Source organism: Delphinapterus leucas, chromosome 7 (genome assembly GCF_059928025.1).
Source record: "Delphinapterus leucas isolate spDelLeu-1000000601 "Yukka" chromosome 7, BTC_Dleu_Yukka2, whole genome shotgun sequence".
Classification (NCBI taxonomy): domain Eukaryota; kingdom Metazoa; phylum Chordata; class Mammalia; order Artiodactyla; family Monodontidae; genus Delphinapterus; species Delphinapterus leucas.
In genome coordinates, this window is record NC_143135.1 from 8522146 (window position 1) to 8543878 (window position 21733).

Genomic DNA, 21733 nt, shown 5'->3' on the forward strand with positions numbered 1-21733 from the left:
CTGGATTCACCTGCTGTTATGGCAATAAGAACTCTAAGAGATTATTTACAGAAATGTTTCCTTTTTATAATAGGAAATAATGGGAAAGAAAAGTATTAGTGTATATGTATTATAATGCGAGAATGACACTGAATCAATGTTTATAAATTGTTTTCCAACAGTTTGCAAAAAATTAAAAAGTGGCAAGAACCCTTTTGTTGCTGCCTGATACAGTAAGTATAAAAAGCGAGCAGCGGGACTCCCCTGGTGGCGCAGTGGTTAAGAATCTGCCTGCCAATGCAGGGGACACAGGTTCGATCCCTGGTCCGGAGAGCACCCACATGCCGCGGAGCAACTAAGCCCATGCGTCACAACTACTGAGCCCATGTGCCATAACTACTGAAGCCCGCACACTGTAGGACCTGCATGCCGCAGCTACTGAGCCTGTGTGCTGCAACTACTGAAGCCCACGTGCCTAGAGCCTGTGCTCTGCAACAAGAGAAGCCACCGCAATGAGAAGCCCGTGCAGTGCAATGAAGAGTAGCCCCTGCTCGCCACAACTGGAGAAAGCCTATGGTCAGGAACAAAGACCCAATGCAGCCAAAAAATAAAAATAAATAAAAAGTGAGCAGCAATTCCCATACTTAAAGATTAGAGTCTGGCCGTCAAGCTGTTTTGTCGACTTTGCCTGCTGTGATCATTCAGCCTTTACTGCTTCCCAGATGAAAGTGTTTCTGGGACCATGTGTATGATTTTGGCCAAATCTGCCTACCTGTTCTATGCTCAATATTTGTCCTTCAATTTACTTTATATTGATTAGTTTTTAAAACTTAGCCTCCTAAGCAATAATCCATTAAAACATGGTTTTGTTTCCTAATGTTTAATAGTCATTAAAATACATAATTATTAAAATAAAACAAGTGCCCTTTTAACTACCTAAAAACATCTCCTTTAGTACATACACTTAGGGAAGGGAAATAGTGCTTTGCCTCATTTCATAGGCCCCACTGCTGTTTTTTTTTGTTTGTTTGTTTTTTTGCGGTACGCAGGCCTCTCACTGTCGTGGCTTCTCCCGTTGTGGAGCACAGGCTCCGGACGCGCAGGCTCAGTGGCCATGGCTCACGGGCCCAGCCGCTCCGCAGCATGTGGGATCTTCCCGGACCGGGGCACGAACCCGTGTCCCCTGCATCGGCAGGCGGACTCTCAACCACTGTGCCACCAGGGAAGCCCTCCACTGCTGTTTTTTTGTAAACCTTCCGTAAATCCATGTAGCTAAGTGGCTCTGAATTTCAAAGAATTAATATCTTTGTGCTTTCAACTCTAGGAGAGAAACTACTGGTTAGTGCTTAATTTTGAACTGAAGAATTAATTGTCCCTAAAACCTTGACTAGGTTATTAAGAGTGATCTGCAAAACATAGCCACCTAAAGATCTTTTCAAGCTTTTCTCCAGAACCTGTTGGGGAAGATGCTTAACTTTTGTAAGCCTTAGTTTATTTTTAAAATGGAGCAGTATTATTTACCTCGTAGGGTTGTTCTGAGGATTAAGTAAAATGATGTATTTAAAAGGCTTAGGATGTTCCCCGGTGGTCCAGTGGTTAAGACTGCACTTCCCCTGCAGGGGCCGCGGGTTAGGGTTAGGGTTAGGGTTAGGGTTTCGGTTTCCCTGGTCAGGGAGCTGAGATCCCACAAGCCACGTGTTGCGGCCAAAAAAAAAAAAAAAAAAATTACGACTTAGCGGTGGCAGTCACCCTTTCTACTATTGGTGGACGTTTGGGTTATTTCTAGTTTTGGACCATTTTGAGTAAAGCTGATGTGAACATTGTATATATGTCTTTTGGTGGATAGACACATATATTTCTCTTAGGTGTATACCTAGGAGTGGAATTGCTTTATCATGGTTATGTTTAGTTTTAGTGGATACTGCCTAACGGTTTTTTCTATTCCTATCAGAATGTATGAGAATTACAGTTGTACCACAGTCTCTCCCACAGTTGATATTGTCAGTCTTTGAAATTTTAGCCACTCTGATGGGTGGGCAGTGGTATGTCATTATGGTTTTATTTTTATTATTTTTATTTTTTTTTTGCGGTACACGGGCCTCTCACTGTTGTGGCCTCTCCCGTTGCGGAGCACAGGCTCCGGATGCGCAGGCTCAGCGGCCATGGCCCACGGGCCCAGCTGCTCCGCGACACGTGGGATCCTCCCGGACCGGGGCACGAACCCACGTCCGCCACATCGGCAGGCGGACTCCCAACCACTGCGCCACCAGGGAAGCCCTATGGTTTTATTTTTAAAGTAATTTATTTATTTATTTTTGGCTGCATTGGGTCTTCGTTGCTGCACGCGGGCTTTCTCTAGTTGTGGCGAGTAGGGCCTACTCTTTGTTGCTGTGTGCGGGCTTCTCATTGCGGTGGCTTCTCTTGTCGCGGGCTCTAGGCGCATGGGCTTCAGTAGTTGTGGCGTGTGAGCTCAGTAGTTGTGGCTCATGGGCTCTAGAGCGCAGTCTCAGTCGTTGTGGCACACGGGCTTAGTTGCTCCGCAGCATGTGGGATCTTCCCGGATCAGGGCTCAAGCCCATGTCCCCTGCATTGGCAGGCGGATTCTTAACCACTGTGCCACCAGGGAAGTCCTGGATATCCTTTTTTAATGATATGCTCGTTCATAATCTTTTACCCATTGCTATTTTTAAAGGGGGAATGGTTGTCTTTTTCTTTTGTTTTTCTAGAATGATTCTGGATATGAGTCCTTTGGATTTAGGTGTTAGTAATATTTCCTCCTAGCCTGTGACTTGCATTTTTACTCCCTTAAGGATGTCTTTTAATGAACAAAAATTCTTAATTTTAATGAAGTCTAATTTGTCATTTTTTTCTTTTATGGTTGGTGCTTTGTGCTGTGTTTAAGAAGTTTTTACTCTTCCCATGTTAAAAAAATAACATTTTAAAAATATTTGAAACTAATATTTTTTTTTCTCTACAACAACATAGGTGATGCTATGGAGAGTGGAAAGCCTTGTCCAGTGCAGGTTGTTTTGGTTCAGAAAGACCAACATGCCTTTGAGCTAGAAGAGAAAGCCTTGGCCAGCATCCTCTTACAGGAACACATCCGAGACCTTGATGTGGTGGTGGTGTCAGTGGCTGGTGCCTTCCGAAAGGGCAAGTCCTTCTTTCTGGACTTTATGCTACGATACTTATATTTCCAGGTAAAGTAGAATTATTTCATTTCAAATTAGAAAGTGAGACTGTTATGTCCAAAAGAGCAAACTAAGCTCATGAATTATCCTTGATGTGTAAAGTTACTCGAAATTTTAGACTTAATGGAAATTTCTTATTTCTCCTATAGAAGGAAGGTGGCCGTTCAAATTGGTTGGGTGACCGAGAAGAACCGTTAACAGGGTTTTCATGGAGAGGGGGCTCTGACCCAGAAACCACTGGGATCCAGATCTGGAGTGAGGTTTTCACTGTGGAGAAGCCAGATGGGAAGAAGGTAAGGAAGAAAAAGACTTACAAACTAACAAACACAACAGAATGAGAACTTTAATGTGTAGCCTGATAATCCAATTAAAAATGATTTTTATCATAATGATATAAGTGCATGTTTAAAACTAATTCGTGAATAAAAGGTCAAAGAGTAACAAGGCTTCTAACGAAAAATAGCTGTCAGGTGCCCTAGTCCTCTGTCTGCTCATTTTCACTTCCCAAAGGCTAATGCTCTCAGCTGTTCAGATGTTACTTCTGTTCTTTACATTCTTACTCGTGTAAGCATTCACTCCCCCCACCCCTCCAGCTGTCAGCAGGGCATCTTACCCACCTCTTCGAGCCTAGTAAGCTTCAGTTATAGAGCTTCTCCCCAGGTTTCTTTGTAAGGGTCAGCAGGGGCAAGTCATGTGTCTCCTAAAGTGGAAGAGGGGATTTGGGGTTATGACTGTTTCTTCAACAGACTTTAACCCATTCCTTCTGTTTTTAGCCTCACCCTAAAGCATACCTTCACAGCTGTTTGTGCCTCTCATTTTTGAGTCTTTCCAGGGCTTCAGGTTTCATATCCCCCCTTCAGGTTGTTCAGCTTCTGCCGTTTCCTTGATGTTAAGTAATTAAATATTTTGAGAGCTGGACAGTTGATGCACGACTTTTAAACAAAATGTCTATTTATTTATTTGGCTGCGCTGGGGCTTAGTTGCGGCACGCAGGATCTTTGTTGCCGCGTGCGGGATCTTTAGTTGCAGCATGCAGTTACCTGACCAGGGATCGAACCTGGGCTCCCTACGTTGGGAGCTAGGAGTCCTAACCACTGGACCACCAGGGAAGTCCCTGATGCATGAACTCTTGATCACTGTTTCCACAGTTTCTATTTCTTTTCCTTATTCTTTTAATGTTTTGTTTCTTTCTATCTTTGTGTTTTTTTTTTTTTTTAATAAAGTTTCAGGAGAAAGGTATATTGGAAAACCCTCTTTTTTCTTTTCAGCATAAATACACATACAGAAATGAGTAGCAAAATGGGGAGATTATCACACATTTTTTTTTAAGGGTAGAGAATGTAGGAGAATAAGGAGTTTTTGGAATGTAACATTAGAAACTTTTGCATGGAAGGATCTTTAGATGTTATTTTTATCCAGCCTTTAATTTTTTAACAGCTTTACTGAAATTTAATTGATGTTCCATTTCTCCCCTCCCAGCTTTAGTCACTATTTTACTTTAATAACATTGTTTTTATTGTTGTTTAAATGGTCAGTTATCTTTTACAGATATTTAAATAATAAGAAAAAAGCCATATATTTACCCATGCAGTTACCATTAACTGCTCTTCACTTTTTGTGTCCAGATTTTTATCTATTTTTTGTATTCATTTTCCTTCAGGCTGAAGGACTTCTTTAATATTTCCTGGGCTTCCCTGGTGGTGCAGTGGTTGAGAGTCCGCCTGCCGATGCAGGGGACACGGGTTCGTGCCCCGGTCTGGGAAGATCCCACATGCCGTGGAGCAACGAAGCCTGTGCACCACAACTGTTGAGCCTGTGCTCTAGAGCCAGCGAGCCACAACTACTGAGCCCGTGTGCCACAACTACTAAAGCCTGTGTGCCTAGAGCCCGTGCTCCGCAACAAGAGAAAGCCCACACGCAGCAACGAAGACCCAATGCAGCCAAAAAAAAAAAAGATTTAATTTTATTTATTTTTTTGGCTGCGTTGGGTCTTTGTTGCTGCGTGCGGGTTTTCTCTAGCTGCGGCGCATGGGCTTCTCATTACGGTGGCTTCTCTTGTCGTGGAGCACAGGCTCTAGGCACACAGGCTTCAGTAGTTGTGGCACATGGGCTCAGTAGTTGTGGCTCGCTGGCTTAGTTGCTCTGCAGCATGTGGGATCTTCCCGGACCAGGGATCGAACCTGTGTCCCCTGCGTTGGCAGGCTGATTTTTATCCACTGTGCCACCCGGGAAGTCCCTTCCTTGCCTTTTTGCTGACATTACTTCTGCTGAGAAATAGGTGTTATCCTTTGTTCTTGTGTGTCTTTTTGTCTAGTTGCTTTTATGGGGTTTTTGTAGTCTGACTGGAGGGAACAGGTGCTGTTCTTGGTCCTCTGTGAACCTTAGGTAGTGTTCCCTCTAACCCCTTTTTTTTTTTTTGCTGTACGCGGGCCTCTCACTGTTGTGGCCTCTCCCGTTGCGGAGCACAGGCTCCGGACGCGCAGGCTCAGCAGCCATGGCTTACGGGCCCAGCCGCTCCGCGGCATGTGGGATCTCCCCAGACCGGGGCACAAACCCGTGTCTCCTGCATCGGCAGGCGGACTCTGAACCACTGCGCCACCAGGGAAGCCCCCTCTAACCCTTTTGAATGGCTCTTTCTCCAGCCTCAGGTAATTTCCTTATTCACATGGGTTGGTCAGGACTCAGCTGAACACTTGATGGGTACCCTCTGTAGATCCCTGGTGTTCTTTGTCTCAGTAGCTCTCTGCTCAGGTGCTCTGCCTAAGAACTCCCGTTTCCTTGGTCTTCCTGACTCTCAGCTGTATTTCCTGACTCAGAGAATCTGGTGGCTCTGCCTGGGTTCTCCCTCCCTGTGCCTTGGCCAGTTAGCTGGGTCAACTGTAAGGCTCACCTCATCTGTTTCCTTTCTTTCAAGGATCATTATCCTTTGTTACCCAGTGTCCAATGTCTTGAAACTGTTGTTTCATATATTTTGTCTGTTATGTTTGGTTTTAGGTGGGAGGATAAATCCAGTCTGTTATTCCATTTTGACTGGAAATGGAAGTCCGATCTTCATTTTAGAGATGCTGTAAAATGACCCAGTGAGTTAAGGGCCTGCTGTGGGTAACATAGCGACTCTTAGAGACGGCACCACAACAAGGCCCTATGACCTTCATTTCTGTTCTTATTATTTGTATCATGTTCTGTTTCTACATTTCTGGTAATGTGTGGTAGGGGTTTTTTTTTTTACTTTTTATTGCAGTATAGTTGCTTTACAATGTTGTGTTAGTTTCTGCTGTATAGTAAAGTGAATCAGTTATACATACATACGTCCACTCTTTTTTAGATTTCCTTTGCATTTAGGTCACCACAGATAGGGTTTCCTGTGCTAAACAGTAGGTTCTTATTAGTTATCTGTTTTATACGTAGTAGTGTATATGTGTCAATCCCAGTCTCCCAATTCGTCCCACCCCCCGGTAGATGCTTTCTTAATTTTTCTTTTTTTTCTTTTTTTTTTTTTTGTGGTACGCGGGGCTCTCACTGCTGTGGACTCTCCCGTTATGGAGCGCAGGCTCAGCGGCCATGGCTCACGGGCCCAGCCACTCCGCGGCATGTGGGATCCTCCCGGACCGGGGCACGAACCCGCGTCCCCTGCATTGGTAGGCGGACTCTCAACCACTGTGCCACCAGGGAAGCCCAGATGCTTTCTTAATTTATTTTTAGGAATAAATAATTATTGTTGACTATGTGATCCCTTTGTACAGAACTGGTGGGCCTCATTTTAATTTTGGGGGAATGTGGTGTATTAATTCTCCTTAAGAGTTTAGGAAATCTCTACAGTGTTAGTAGTAAGCAGGCTTTGCTTTTAGTTATCTGACATTTATAGTGCCCTCATTTTTTTATCTTGTTGAATTGACTCCTATAGAGCTCCATGTTTATTGACAGCATTTTGGTTTCCTGCCCTTTAAAAAAATTTAATAGACTTTATTTTTTAGAGTAATTTTAGGTTTATAGGAATATTGATCAGGAAGTGCAGAGTTCCCCCTTCCGGTTTCTCCCTATTATGTACATCTTTTGTCAGTGTGATACATTTGTTATAATTAATGGACCAGTATTGATACGTTGTCATTAACTAAAGCCCATGGTTTACGTTAAGGTTCACTCTTTGTGTTGCACGTTCTGTGGGTTTTGATAAATGTATAATGATATGTAGCTACGATTACTGTATCAACAGAGGAAGTGCACTGCCCGAAAAATCCTCTGTGCTCCACCCGTTTGTTCCTCCTCCCCTCCCTGAAATCCTGGCAACCACTGATTGTTTTACTGTCCCCATAGTTTCGCCTTTTCCAGAATGTCATATAGTTGGAATCATATAGTATATAGCCTTTTCTGATTGGTTTCTTTCACTTAGCAATGTACATATTTTTATGGTTCCTCACATCTGTTTGTATTGATAGCTCATTTCTTCTTATTTCTGAATAGTATTCCACTCTATGTATGACCACAATTTATCCACTCACCTACTGAATGCCATCTTGTTTGCTTCCAAGTTGTGGTAATTATGAGTAGAGCTGCTGTAAATATTCATGGGCAGGTTACTGTGTGGACATAAGTTTCAACTCATTTGGGTAAATACCAAGAAGTGCAACTGTTGGATTGTATGGTAAGATTATGCTTAGTTTTGTAAGAAACTGCCAAGCTGTCTTCCAAACTAGTTGTGCCATTTTGCATGCTCGCCAGCAGTGAGTGAGAGGTCCTGATGTTTCATATTCTTGTTAGCATTTGGTATTGTCAATTTTCTGGTGTGTAGGGATACCTTGTTGTGTTTCTAATGTGTTTTAAAAAAAATGACATTCAGACATCTAGCAGGATCAGGAGTGCTTTAAAAAAAATCAATATTCCTACACCAGAAACTAACACAACATTATAAATTAACTACAATTTAAAAAAATTAATATTGGATAAATGCTGTACTGATAAGCAGTTCTTTAGAAGTTAGCCAAATAAAAGCTTAGCAAGATTGTCTTATTTTATACTTGGTGAGGTTTTAGCTTAGAGCTTGTCTAACTAGAAAGCCACCTACAAGTGGAATTACTGGGTCTGAGAATGCCCATTTCCTCTTTTTCTAGCTATTGCCAAATTGTTCTTGAAGGTAGTTATGGTATTTTACTATTCCACTACATGATATGAGAATACTATTTCCCCGAAATATGCAGCACTTTAAGTATACTTATGACTCCCACTCCTCAAAGAGCTTCTCTTTAGTATGTCTTCTTTTTCCCTCTGTTTGGCCTCGTTTTTCTCATTAGCAGATGCCATGGTTTTCTCTTTTTCATTGAGGTATAATTCACATACCATAAAATTCAACCTTTGAAATACATAATTCAGCAGTTTTTAGTTCACTCACAAGACTGTGCAGGTATCACCATCTAATTCCAGAACATTTTCATCAGCCCCAAAAGAAACTCAGTCACTCCCCATTTCCCTCTTCTCTCAGCCCGTGGCCACTATCGATCTACTTTCCTCTTCCATGTTGGCTGTTTCATATAGATGGAGTCACGTAACATATGGGTCATTTGTGTAGCCTCTCGCACCCAGCCCAGTGCCCTCAAGGCCCATCCATGATGTAACACTAGTAATGACTAATGATGTTGAGAATCTTTTCACATAACCATTTGTGTATTTTCTTGGGAAAAACGTCTGTTCAAATCAAATCCATTTTTTAGTTGGGTTGTCTTTTTGTTGTTGAATTCTTTATGCATTCTGGATACTAGACCTTCATCGGATATGTGATTTGCAATTATTTGAAGTCCAGTTTCTATATTTTTTTTTGGTCTGTTGTGCTTTAGGTGTCATATATTAGAAACCATTGCCTAATCTGAGGCCATGAAGATTTACACCTATGCTTTCTTCTATGAGTTTTGTGGGTTTTGCTCTAATATTTTGGTCTTGAACTGTTTTAGTTAATTTTTGTATATGATGTGAGGTAGGGATCCAAAACCATTCTTTCACATGTGGAAATCCACTTGTTCCAGCCATGATTAGTCTTTTTTTTTTAAACCTTCAGTTTTATTTTTGTTTTTAATTTATTTGTTTATTATTTATTTATTTTTTGCCGTATTGGGTCTTTATTGCTGCGTGTGGGCTTTCTCTAGTTGCGGTGAGCGGGGGCTACTCTTCATTGCAGTGTGCGGGCTTCTCTTGTTGAGGAGCGTGGGCTCTAGGCACGCAGGTTTCAGTAGTTGTGGCTCGCGGGCTCTAGAGCGCAGGCTCAGTAGTTGTGGCCCACAGGCTTAGTTGCTCTGCGACATGTGGGATCTTCCCGGACCAGAGCTTGAACCCGTGTCCCCTGCATTGGTAGGCGGATTCTTAACCACTGTTCCACCAGGGAAGTCCCCATGATTAGTCTTGATTGGTCGTTTAGTTTGACAGTATCCTCTTCACAAAACAGCTAAGGTATGGGTAGATGAAGTCTTTTATCATTAGGTTTCAGTGTATTCAGGCTAGAAACTTCATTTCATTTGAATTGACCTTTTTTTCTGAACAGTGCTTTCTTTTGGTTGAATTTATATCACATGTATTCAATCACAGTAGTGTGTTGGGTATGTGAAAATCCATAAATATATAATGTTATTAATGGGTCCTGATATATAAACTATATAAAATGATTTATTATCATTTCTAAGAATAAAAATACTTTTCTAAGTAATAAAAATGCCATTTCTAAGAATAAAAATTTTGATTTGTATTTGTTATCATAAATCTTACTTAAAAATGTTTTTGACTATGGCATTTCTCTTCTAGTATTCAGTAGAGCTTCATAGCAAGCTTCCCGTCTGGCCTTTGCAATAATTTCGGTATTGGTAAAGAACTAGGCACTTGCTGATGAATTTACTTATTTTTCTGAACATATTAAACCCTGTCCTCTTTTGGAACCAGTTATGCACGAGTTTGAAAAGTTTTATTTTTATTTTTATTTATTTATTTATATATTTTTTTGCGGTAAACGGGCCTCTCTCTGTTGTGGCCTCTCCCATTGCGGAGCACAGGCTCCGGACGCGCAGGCTCAGCGGTCATGGCTCACGGGCCCAGCCGCTCCGCGGCATGTGGGATCTTCCCGGACCGGGGCACGAACCCGTGTCCTCTGCATCGGCAGGCGGACTCTCAACCACTGCGCCACCAGGGAAGCCCAAGTTTTATTTTTAAATTATATGACTGAAAATTATAGCAAGTTGTATAAGGATTATAAGGTACTATATCTTATTTAACATTTTGCATACATCTAACTTTTAAGGTGGGAACGTTCATTAAGGCTTCATGAAACCTAATTACATAGAGTGAATGATAGCCTAGTTTCTCCTGCTTTCATTTGGCATCTGTGGTGTGGTCTCTGTTTCATAAAGATTGAAATAAATGTTCATTTTATTTTATCAAACAACGAGAAAACTCTAGAAATTTGAGAGAAGAATGCAATGCAGGCTTGCAGGTACATGCCAAAAATATCCCACGCCATATGTTTTATTTATTTTTTGATTATGCCTAAGTTTAAACTAAGTCAATTAATTAATTGACTTAGCCAATCCAAATGACTGACTTTGAAAGTGAGCTAATAGACTTCAACATTTGGCTGTTTTGATTGTTAGGGTGATTTTCCCCTCTTTTCATATGGCTTTATATACCTCTATTTTGTATCATATCACCGAATGAGAGTAGATAATCTTCTCCAGCAAAGTTCTCTGTTCAAAAATACAAGATAGCTGAATACTTACATTTATTGAAAAAAATTCACGTATTAAGTGGACCTGTGTAGTTCAAACCCCTGTTGTTCAAGGGTCAGCTGTAATTGTACTTTTCGGATAGAACCTACGAGCAGGTGCTTAAGCCTCATTTAAATATTACCTGTACTTTTCAATTTCTCCTTGCATGTCTTCCCTTCTCACTTTTACATATTTTGTTTGTGTTTCCTTTTTTTCATAGGTTGCAGTTGTTCTGATGGATACCCAGGGGGCATTTGACAGCCAATCCACTGTGAAAGATTGTGCTACCATCTTTGCTCTAAGTACCATGACTAGTTCTGTTCAGGTAAGACCATTTGACTAGGAAAAAAGTTTGTAGAGGAAATAAGATGAAGAAAATACATCTAGTTTCAGTTATTGTTCTGTTATCAGCATTCCTATGGTGATATGTAAATGTTCTTTTTAGACTACAGATATAAGTTAAGCTCTTACAGGCTTAAGAAGGAGCCTAAACTATTTTTCCATTTTGATCATAAATATATGTAGTATATTCCAAGGAAAGTCTGAAAGGTGAAAATCAAAATTATATCATTTACATCATACAGGAAATGTAGATTTGGTAAAAATTGAAGAAAACTATATTTTAAAGTATAAAGGAAAGATTATGTGATTTCAACATTATATGCATAGTTTTCCAAAAGACAGATGTTATTACTGTTTAAACAGACCTCATATTCTTTTTTTTTTTTTTTTTTTTTTTTTTTTTTTTTTTTTTTTTGCTGTACGTGAGCCTCTCCCGTTGCAGAGCACAGGCTCCGGACGCACAGGCTCAGCGGCCATGGCTCACGGGCCTAGCCGCTCTGTGGCATGTGGGATCTTCCCGGACCGGGGCACGAACCCGTGTCCCCTGCATTGGCAGGCGGACTCTCAACCACTGCGCCACCAGGGAAGCCCTGGACCTCATATTCTTATGTGCAGACTTTTAATTTTACAAAGCTTCTGTTCAGTCCTTTAGCCTTATTTGGGATTCATTTGAAGTAAGCTAGAGTAGAATAAATCTGGACTTTTGTTTTCTAGATTTATAATTTGTCCCAGAACATTCAGGAAGATGATCTTCAACAGCTACAGGTATATATTTCTCATTAAAATGTTAATATATCATTTAAAAGTTTTAAGACTGAGATAAGTTTTACAACTGAGTAGTTTCAGCCAAAGACTGAAACATGGAGGAAGGCTTGGGGTTCATGGTAATCCTGCATTCTGTATCTGTGGCTGGAGTGGTCAGGGAAGGCCTTAGTGAGTTGAGCTAGGAACCGGAAGAAAGTGGGTGGGTCAGTCCTGCAGATATATTGGGGGGAGGGGTGGGGGGAGAGGGGGAGGGGTGTGGGGAGTGGCGCAGGGGAGGGGGCAGCAGGAAGAAAGACCCTGAGGTGGAGTGTGCTTGGTGGGATCCAGGAACAGCAAGAAGGCCAGTGGGTGGGGTTGGAGGGTGAGACAGGAGAAGGCCAAGTGATGAAGTCAGAGAGGCATTCAGCTTCCAGTGATGCCCTGCCTTTGTAAGGACTTAGGCTTTTCCTCTGGGTGAGACGGGAGCCATGTTTTGATCAGAGGAGTGATATTATTTGACATATTATGAAAGGATCACCCTGGCTGTTGTGTTTAGAATAGATTTTTAGAGGCACAAGTGTACATTCAGTGAGACTGGTTATGGAGCAATTGCAGTAATTCAGGCGAGGTTAAATAAATTCATATTTATAAAATGCATAGGATCATGTGCCTGGAAAACAGTATGTGCTTAGTAACTGCTAGCCATTACTTATTATACCTATCACTGCTACTGTTATTAGTCATTGTCTCCTCTTCTCCATAGTAGCAGTTCGTTTTTGAGGGGCTGCTTTGGGTCTTCGTTGCTGTGCGCAGGCTTTCTCTAGTTGCGGCGAGTGGGGGCTACTCTTTGTTGCGGTGCGCGGGCTTCTCATTGCGGTGGCTTCTCTTGTTGCAGAGCACGGGCTCTAGGTGCGCGTGCTTCAGTAGTTGTGGCGCACGGGCTCAGTAGTTGTGGCGCACGGGCTTAGTTGCTCCACGGCATGTGGGATCTTCCCAGACCAGGGCTCGAACCTGTGTCCCCTGCATTGGCAGGCGGATTCTTAACCACTGCGCCACCAGGGAAGCCCCGAGGGAGAAGTTTTTTAAAATATATTTATTTGCTATTTATTTGGCTGCATCAGGTCTTAATTGTGGCACGTGAGATGTTTTCTTGTGGCGCACGGGCCCTCTAGTTGTGGTGCGAGGGCTCCAGGGCGCGTGGGCTCTGTGGTTTGTGGCACGTGGGGTCTCTAGTTTAGGCACGCGGGCTTAGTTGCCCTGCGGCATGTGGGATCTTAGTTCCCTGACCAGGGATCGAACTCACATTCCCTGCAGTGGAAAGCAGATTCTTAACCACTAGAGCACCAGGGAAGTCCCGAGGGAGAATTTTTTAACCAAGATGTCAAAGGTAGAAGACAAAAGAAAAAAAGTGGCTAGATTTGATTCCATGTAAATTACAAAAACAGGGTTCTGAACAGGAGTTCGTTACCTTTTAAGTGCTGAGGGAGAGAGATGCCCAGGTATCAGAGGTCCCAGTCTGGGGGACTGGGAAAGGTTTCCTGGTGGAGGTACTCCCTTCACTCTGTGCCTTCTTCGTAGAGCCTAGAATTAAGCTCTCTAAATGGGTAAGATGATATCTATCATTGTAATACTTTTTCTCCTTTTAAAAGTTAATAATGTATAATATTACTGATGAAATTAGAAATATTATCCCTTCAAAAAATTGGGCACTTTGGATAAGGCTGAAGTCCCCCTCTCCCCCTCCCCAGAGGTAACCACTATGCCTATCAGTTTTGAATGTATCCTTTCTATTCTTTTCCTGTGTTCTGTAAACAGGTATGTATCCGTATAGGAAATACATGACATGTGACGACAAGCCCTTATCCAAATGCTTTGAGGCTACATGTGTTTTGGAGTTCAAATTTTTTTGGATTTAAAATTTAAAAAAAAATTTTTAATTTACTTATTTCATTGCGCTGGGTCTTCGTTGTGGCACTTGGGATCTTGGTTGTGGCATGCGGTATCTTTAGTTGCAGCACGTGTGATCTTTAGTTGCAGGTGAGATCTTTTAGTTGTGGCATGTGGGCTCTTAGTTGCGGCATGCAGGATCTGGTTCCCTGACCAGGGATCGAATCCGGCCCCCCTGCACTGGGAGCACAGAGTCTTAACCACAGGACCACCGGGGAAGTCCTGTTTTTGGATTTTAGATAAATAATATGGTGCATACATTATAGCATGATGTCTAGGATAGGAATGGGGATTTGATTAATACCTTCTAATTAAACACATTAATATTTCTGCAGTGAAATGTGTGACTAATTATATGAAATAGGATAAATTAAACCTATTTAAAGCCTTACATCAGTTTAAGGCAGACTTTCCTCCAAATGAGTTTGCTGCTTAACTTGGGGTTTTAGAGCTTTTTGGATTTCAGAATTACAGATAGGAAATCATGGTTGTATATAGTTGTATACAGTTTTATAGTGTGTGTTTGTCTTTTTTTATATATGGTATTTTAATTTATTTAAAAAAATTACTTTTTTTAAAAATAAATTTTATTTATTTATTTATTTTTGGCTGCATTGGGTCTTCGTTGCTGTATGTGGGCTTTCTCTAGTTGCGGTGAGCGGGGGTTACTCTTCATTGTGGTGCGCGGGCTTCTCATTGCAGTGGCTTCTCTTGTTGCAGAGCACGGGATCTAGGTGCACGGGCTTCAGTAGTTGTGGTGCATGGGCTCAGTAGTTGTGGCTCACGGGCTCTAGAGTGCAGGCTTAGTAGTTGTGGCACACGGGCTTAGTTGCTCCGCGGCATGTGGGATCTTCCCGGACCAGGGATCGAACCCGTGTCCCCTGCATTGGCAGGCGGATTCTTAACTACTGCGCCACCAGGGAAAACTGTACTTTTTTAAAAAAACATTTTATTTATTTTTAACATGGTGATCTGTATTCATAGTTTAAAAGTCAGTAGTCTTGCACTATTCATAATGAGCATCCCTTCTACGTCCCATTCCCTTTCTCCAGAGGCAGCCACTTGTACTCCTTTTGGCTGTGTCTTCTGCTATTTGTGTCTACAGTTTTAAAGAACGTGTTTATATTGTTCCTTCTGGATTTAAAAGACTTAAGTATTATTTCTTATATAAAATTAGGATTTCTCTCTCTTTACAACTCTCCTACCCCTCACTCAGTTTCCTTCCTCTCATCTTCCCAGTAGTTAACGTTGCAATTTTTGGTTAAAAAAGTATTTGTATTTGCCTTATTACATGGATATATGTATATGTTCTTCATAACTGAGGTGTCTTATATCAGTCTTTTCATTAGTTTAGTGTTCTGTGCTTATCAGTAATGCGTCTGCAAAGGAGAGACTCAAAAAATGTCTCAGTCTGATCTTAATACTTTAGGTTCTGTTTTATTTTTCCTTGGGGAGGCATGACTTCTTGGCCTGTGTTTTCTTCCTTTAGTCTGGAGTGCTTCTTCTAGACCTGGGGCATAGCCGTCATCCTAGTAATTTATCTATTTATTACAATTATTTGTTTATTTATTTATTTTGGCTGCGCCATATCTTAGTTGTGGCACGCGGGATCTTTGTCGTGGCATGTGGACTTCTTTGTTGTGGCATGCAGAATCTTAGTTGCAGCTTGTGGACTTCTTAGTTGTGTAATGTGAACTCTTAGTTGTGGCACGCATGTGGGATCTAGTTCCCCGACCAGGGATTGAACATGGGTCCCCTGCATTGGGAGCATGGAGTCTTACCCACTGGACCACAGGAAAGTCCCTATTTTCTTTCTTTTAATAAAAAATTATTTTTATTATTTTTGTGTGTGTGTGATAAAAACTTTTAAAACTCTTAGCAACTTTCAAGTATCCAGTACAGTATTATTAAATACAGTTGACCCTTGAACAACATGGAGGGTTAATCTGCATATAACTTGGCATATTACCTTTAAGTTTCATCCATGTTGCCACAGATGACAAGGTTTCTTTCTTTTTAAAGACTGAAAAAAATTCCCTTGTGGTATATATAATCCATTATATATATGTATAATATATATAACATTTTTCTTATCTGTTCTTCCATTGACAGACACTTAGATTGTTAGACTGTTTCTGTATTTTAGCTATTGTGAATAAGGCTCCTATGAACATAGGAGTGCTGATATCTATTTGAAATAATGGTTTTGTTTCCTTTGGATATATACCAAGAAGTTGGATTGCTGGATCATATGGTAGTTCTATTTTTAATTTCTTGAGGAACCTCCATACTGTTGTCTGTAGTGGCTGCACTAATTTACATTCCCACCAAGAATGGACAAGGGCTCCCTTTTCTCCGCATCCTCTCCAACACTTGTCTTTTTGATAATAGCCATTCTGACTGGTGTGAAGTGATAGCTCGTTGTGGGTTTGATTTGCATTTCCCTGATGATTAATTATGTTGAGCACCTTTTCATGTGTCTGTTAGCTACATGTATGTCTTCTTTGGGAAAATGTCTATTCATATCCTCTGCCTGTTTTTTAATTAGATTTTTTGGGGGGGGCTGTTGTGTTGCATAAGTTCTTTATATTTTGGATATTAACCTCTTATCTGACATATGATTTGGAAATATTTTCTCCCATTCAGTACATTGCCTTTTCATTTTGTTGATGGTTTCTTTTGCTCTGCAGAAGCTATTTAGTTTGATGTAGTTCACTTGTTTATTTTTGCTTTTGTTGCCTTTGCTTTTGGTGTCAAATCCAAAGATTGCCAAAACTTATGTCAAGGAACTTACCACCTATGTTTTCTTCTAGGAGTTTTATGGTCTCAGGTTTTACATTCAAGTCTTTGATCCATTTTGAGTGAATTTTTGTGTATGGTGTAATATAGTAGTCTAGTTACATTCTTTTGCATGTAGCTGTCCAGTTTTCTCAACACCGTTTATTGAAGAGACTCTCCTTTCCCCATTGTGTATTCTTGTCCCCCTTTTCCAAAATTAATTGACCATGTATATGAGGGTTTATTTCCGGGCTATCTATTCTGTTCCGTTGATCTGTGTGTCTGTTTTTATATCAGTACCATACTGTTTTGATTACTATAGTTTTGTAATATAGTTTGAAATCAGGGCTGGGCAATTTCTTTTTGATTCCTTTCTCAGTTGGATCCCATTTAATCTTTTGTTTATTCTGTCCATCATTGTATGCATTCTCCAGTAGCTTCCTGAGAAAGGCTGCATAGAAGATAACATTTTTGAGGTCTAGTAAATCTGAGCATGTGTTAATTTTATCCTAGAATTATAGGAAATAATTTTGTTTTAGAATTGAAGGCATCGTTTCATTACTTTCCAGCTTCCAGTGTCTCTGCTGAAGTCCCACATCATCTGATTCCTTTGTATGTGACCTTTTTGTTTCTCTCTGACGCTTTTAAGATCTTCTGATTCTTGGTATGAATTTTCATGGTTATGTACCTTAGTGTGGGCTTTTTCTTCCTTCTTGGTACACTCATATCCTCAGAAAGATAGACGTTGCAACTGTTGCAACCAAGAAATAACAGGATGCTGGTATAAAGCAACCTTCAGAAAACCAGAAAGATCTCCTGGAAATTACAACTATGACAGCAAAAATGGAAAATTCAGTACAGGAGGAGTTAGAAGGTGAATTGGAGAAAATTCTCCTAACAGGTTGACTAAAAAGACAGAGAGTAGAAATCAGTAGCAGGGGAGGTAGTGGAGCATTGAGAGAAGAGAAAAGGAGAGGAGAGAGATAGAGTGGGGAGGAGAGAGAAGGGAAAGGGGAGGAAGAGAGGAGAGGGAGAGGTGGAGGAGAGGGAAAACGGAGGGCACTGAAAAATAGGAAAATTTGAGGATCAATTCAGGAGAGGCTTAACATGTTGGTAATCGATATTAGTAAAACAGAACACAGAAAATGGAGGAAAAGAAATTATAAAAGGATTAAGATGATGTTCTAGAATTGAAAGACATGAGTTTTTGTCTTCCTTGCTAGAAGCTTTTCTCAAAGGTGTGGTGGTCCCTGGTCATCAATATTTAAGAGCGAGCCACTAAAATACCAACTGGGAGCTTTTGGTAAGAGAGTGGGCCTCTTCTACTGGTTTGGATCACCAGTGAGATCATTGGGCAAGATTATTTAGTTATTTTGTTGCAGCCCCTAAATGTCAGTATTTGCAGACTATTATTCTTGGGTTGTCAGTTTCTCCAGAGACATCTTTAAACTCCTGCCTGAGTAGGTAAAGCTTGCTGTGACTCCAGCAGGGTGAGAGGCCCAAGGAGCCTCACTATGGCACATGTAGACTTGACTTAAGTAACTGTTTCCAGTAAGATAGGGGACTTACTCCCATCTTCAGCTGAGTTTGGTTTCAAAGTCTAAATGCTTTTTGGTTCACTTCCCATCTTCTGTGGGGGCAGGAAGGGGATTGGAGCAGGCGGAGGGAGCAGGATCTGGGAGTGTCGGTGATCCCTCCAAAGACTTCAGCCATTTCCCAGCTCCCTTACGCCCTCCTTCAGGGTGAGGGTGCTTCTCATTTCTGAGCCTTTCAGGGATTCTGCTGAGAGACTCTGCTTGTCTCTTTCTGACCCTGCCTCACAGATTTCTTAGCAGGGCGGACAAAGCCAAAACCCGAGGCCGTTCTCATTTGTTTTCCTTCCAGAGTGTTTGTGACAACTTCTCTTTTTCATATCATTTGTGATCCTCTCTGTCCTGTGAGTTTACAATTTTTAAACTTCGTTTTGCTTTACTTTTTAGTGAGGCTTCATGAAGAAATAGAGGTAAATGTATGTGTAAACCCTGACTTTAAAGAATTCGTTCATTGGGTCCTTTGAATGGCATGCATCCTACAGGCCCAGTACATGCTACTGTTGCTGCTGGAGGTCCCGTAGTGCACAGAACAGACAAACGTCCTTGCCGTCACGAAGTTTAAATGCTAGTAGTGAAGACAGACACTAATCAAGATAAATAAAGGTATATTATGTTAGGTAGTGAGACAGGTGAAGGAGAAAAATTTCACAAGGACATGGGGTAGGAAATATGTGGAAAACTAATCTTTTTAGGTAGATGGCCATGGGAGGCTTCATTGAGAAGCAGTCATTGGAGTAAAGACCTGAAGCAGTGAGGGGGCTGATTGTGTGGGTGTTTGGGGGAAGAACACTGCAGGCAGCAGGAGGAGTGAAAACAAAGGCCCTAAGGCAGCAGTGCGCCCTGCAGGTTTGAGGAACATCAAGGAGGGCCAGTGTGACTGGATCACACTGTAAGGACTGGCTTTTATCCTGAATGAGGTTGGAGGGTTTTGAGCAGAGGTATGATGTGGTCTGACTAACCTTGTGTATGACAGAGCCACTGTGGCCGCTGTAGTGAGAAGAGTCTGGGGGGGGGGGCAAGGGCTGACGCGGGAGAAACTACTGCAATATTGTAAGCCACATGGAAGTTGTGAGTGGTTGGATTTTGGGTTTGCTAATGAATTGGGATGAGGAATGTGAGAGAGAGGAATAGTCAAGATTATTTTAAGGTTCATGACTCCTGCGGACTTTTGAAACTGTAGAATTTTGGTCTCAGATAAGTACTGTTCAGTCTGTTAAATGAATTATTTGCTATAGAATGGCCATAGAAATACTTTATGTAATATTGCCTTACAAACCATAACTCTTCTTTTTAAAGCTCTTCACAGAATATGGTCGTCTGGCGATGGATGAAATTTTCCAAAAACCCTTCCAGGTAGAATATTAAGTATAAATATTTAAGTCATATCTTTGTTTTAGTTCAGAGATGAGCAAACTACAATCCACAGGCCAGATCTGGCCAGCTGCCTGCTTTCATATGACCTGTGAGTTAGGATTTTTTTTTTTACATTTTTAAATGGTTGAAAAAAATCAAAAGAGGAATAATATTTCATGACATATGTAAGTTATTTGAAATTTAAATGTCAGTGTCCACAGTGAAAGTTGTATTGGAACACAGCTACTCTCATTTGTGTTGTCCATGGCTGCTTCTTGCTACAGCAGCCTGAAATATTTACTCTGTGGCCCTTTACAGAAAGTTTGCTGACCCCTGCTTTAGCTAATTGTTTTATGAGGGTAAGAATGCATAGTAAACCTCAGTAAGGTTAGAGGATCTCTAAGTATTATTGTTTTAGTTTTCTTTTCCTTTCTGACGTTAAAAGTAGATCTCATTTTATGAGTAGCTAGTGCTGTATGTTTTTCTTGTCCTCCACCGTATTCCTCATACTTGCATTTCGAGCAGAGCCCCGAATTTAAGATTTTCTCATCAGTCTCTTCCTATTAACCCATGAGAACAAAAATATCAGATGGGATATTGACCTCACATATGGTTTATACATGTTCTGCTAGTGTTTATAAGGTTTTCTAAGACATTACAGAGTAGATAAATCCTTTAGCACATTTTCTTGCCCCCTTTGAAGAAGCTGGCATTATGCAAAGAAGTATTTGAATGGTTATTTTGAAAATACATTTATGCAGTATTATAATACATTCTGCTCTCTTTCTAAACAGACACTGATGTTTCTGGTTCGAGACTGGAGTTTCCCTTATGAATACAACTATGGACTACAGGGAGGAATGTCGTTTTTGGAAAAGCGTCTACAGGTAGTAGAAATATAATCTGAGGAATTACCTGAAGTAGTGATAACTTTCTCATTTGCCTTTAGCTATTGTATTTAAAGCACATCATGGAAAATTACCTTGTGTGTTGAACACTCTGGAATATTAGCACACAATAATAATATTCATGGTAAGATTAGAGAACCCATGTGTATAACTCACAGGGATTGGAGAGCAGAACCCCGTGCAAAAGCCCAAGCTTTAATTGCAGTTTCCATTTCACATTTTACACGTGGGTCCATATGTGCCTTTTGTTTCTGGTGTGGATACAAACAGGCTTCAAAACACAGAAGTCAGGATTCCCTGGTGGCGCAGTGGTTGAGAATCCGCCTGCCAGTGCAGGGGACACGGGTTCAATCCCTGGTCCGGGAAGATCCCACATGCCGCGGAGCAGCTAAGCCCGTGCACCGCAACTACTGAGCCTACGCTTAGAGCCTACAAGCCACAACTAGTGAGCCCACATGCCACAACTACTGAAGCCCGCGTGCCTAGAGCCCATGCTCTGCAACAAGAGAAGCCACCGCAATGAGAAGCCTGGGAACCGCAACGAAGAGTAACCCCCACTCGCCGCAACCAGAGAAAAAGCCCGCACTCAGCTACGAAGACCCAACGCAGCCAGAAACAATAAATAAATAAATAAAATAAAAATAATAAATAAACTTATAAAAAAAACCACAGGAGGCCTCTGTCAATCACTGCTAATTGGTTAGACCCTGCTTCATGCCCACAAACCTTCCCTTATTCTTCCTAAGTCTTGTGCAATACTCTTTTTTAAGAAACTCTTTAGTTGCTGTTCTTTGATAGCTCTAGGAGCCAAGCCATGGTTAATCGATTTTATGCATTTATTGCTTCTTAGGGTTCTGAGTTTTCTCATTGGCAAACACCTAGGCCACTACGATCCATTAGAATTGGGAAGTCTCTCCTTTGTCATATACTAGTGGTTGCTGGTGAGGAAAATCAAATGGTCTTTTGTAAATTGTCAGCCTTTATTGGCAGGTGAAAGAACATCAACATGAAGAAATTCAGAATGTCCGAAATCACATTCACTCGTGTTTCTCCAGCGTCACCTGTTTTCTGCTACCACATCCAGGGCTCCAGGTTGCCACAAGCCCTGACTTCGATGGCAAATTGAAAGGTGTGTTTTAAATGATGTTATTTTATACATGTGA

General features: G+C 41.2%; 1 protein-coding gene across 6 annotated transcripts in view; it reads left to right on the forward strand.

Annotated features, from left to right (window-relative positions):
- The window catches only part of ATL3 (atlastin GTPase 3), a 52303-nt gene that overhangs the window by 8954 nt on the left and 21616 nt on the right, over positions 1-21733 (forward strand). For 3 of the 6 annotated variants that reach the window (XM_022591691.3, XM_089914642.1, XM_022591689.3), the window contains 7 exons: positions 2965-3179; positions 3320-3463; positions 11127-11231; positions 11963-12013; positions 19606-19662; positions 20457-20549; positions 21561-21699. In XM_022591691.3, the coding sequence (XP_022447399.1) occupies positions 2973-3179; positions 3320-3463; positions 11127-11231; positions 11963-12013; positions 19606-19662; positions 20457-20549; positions 21561-21699 (796 nt within the window). In that variant the 5' untranslated portion in view covers positions 2965-2972. The other 3 variants (XM_022591690.3, XM_089914643.1, XM_089914644.1) reach the window with 2 other exon arrangements.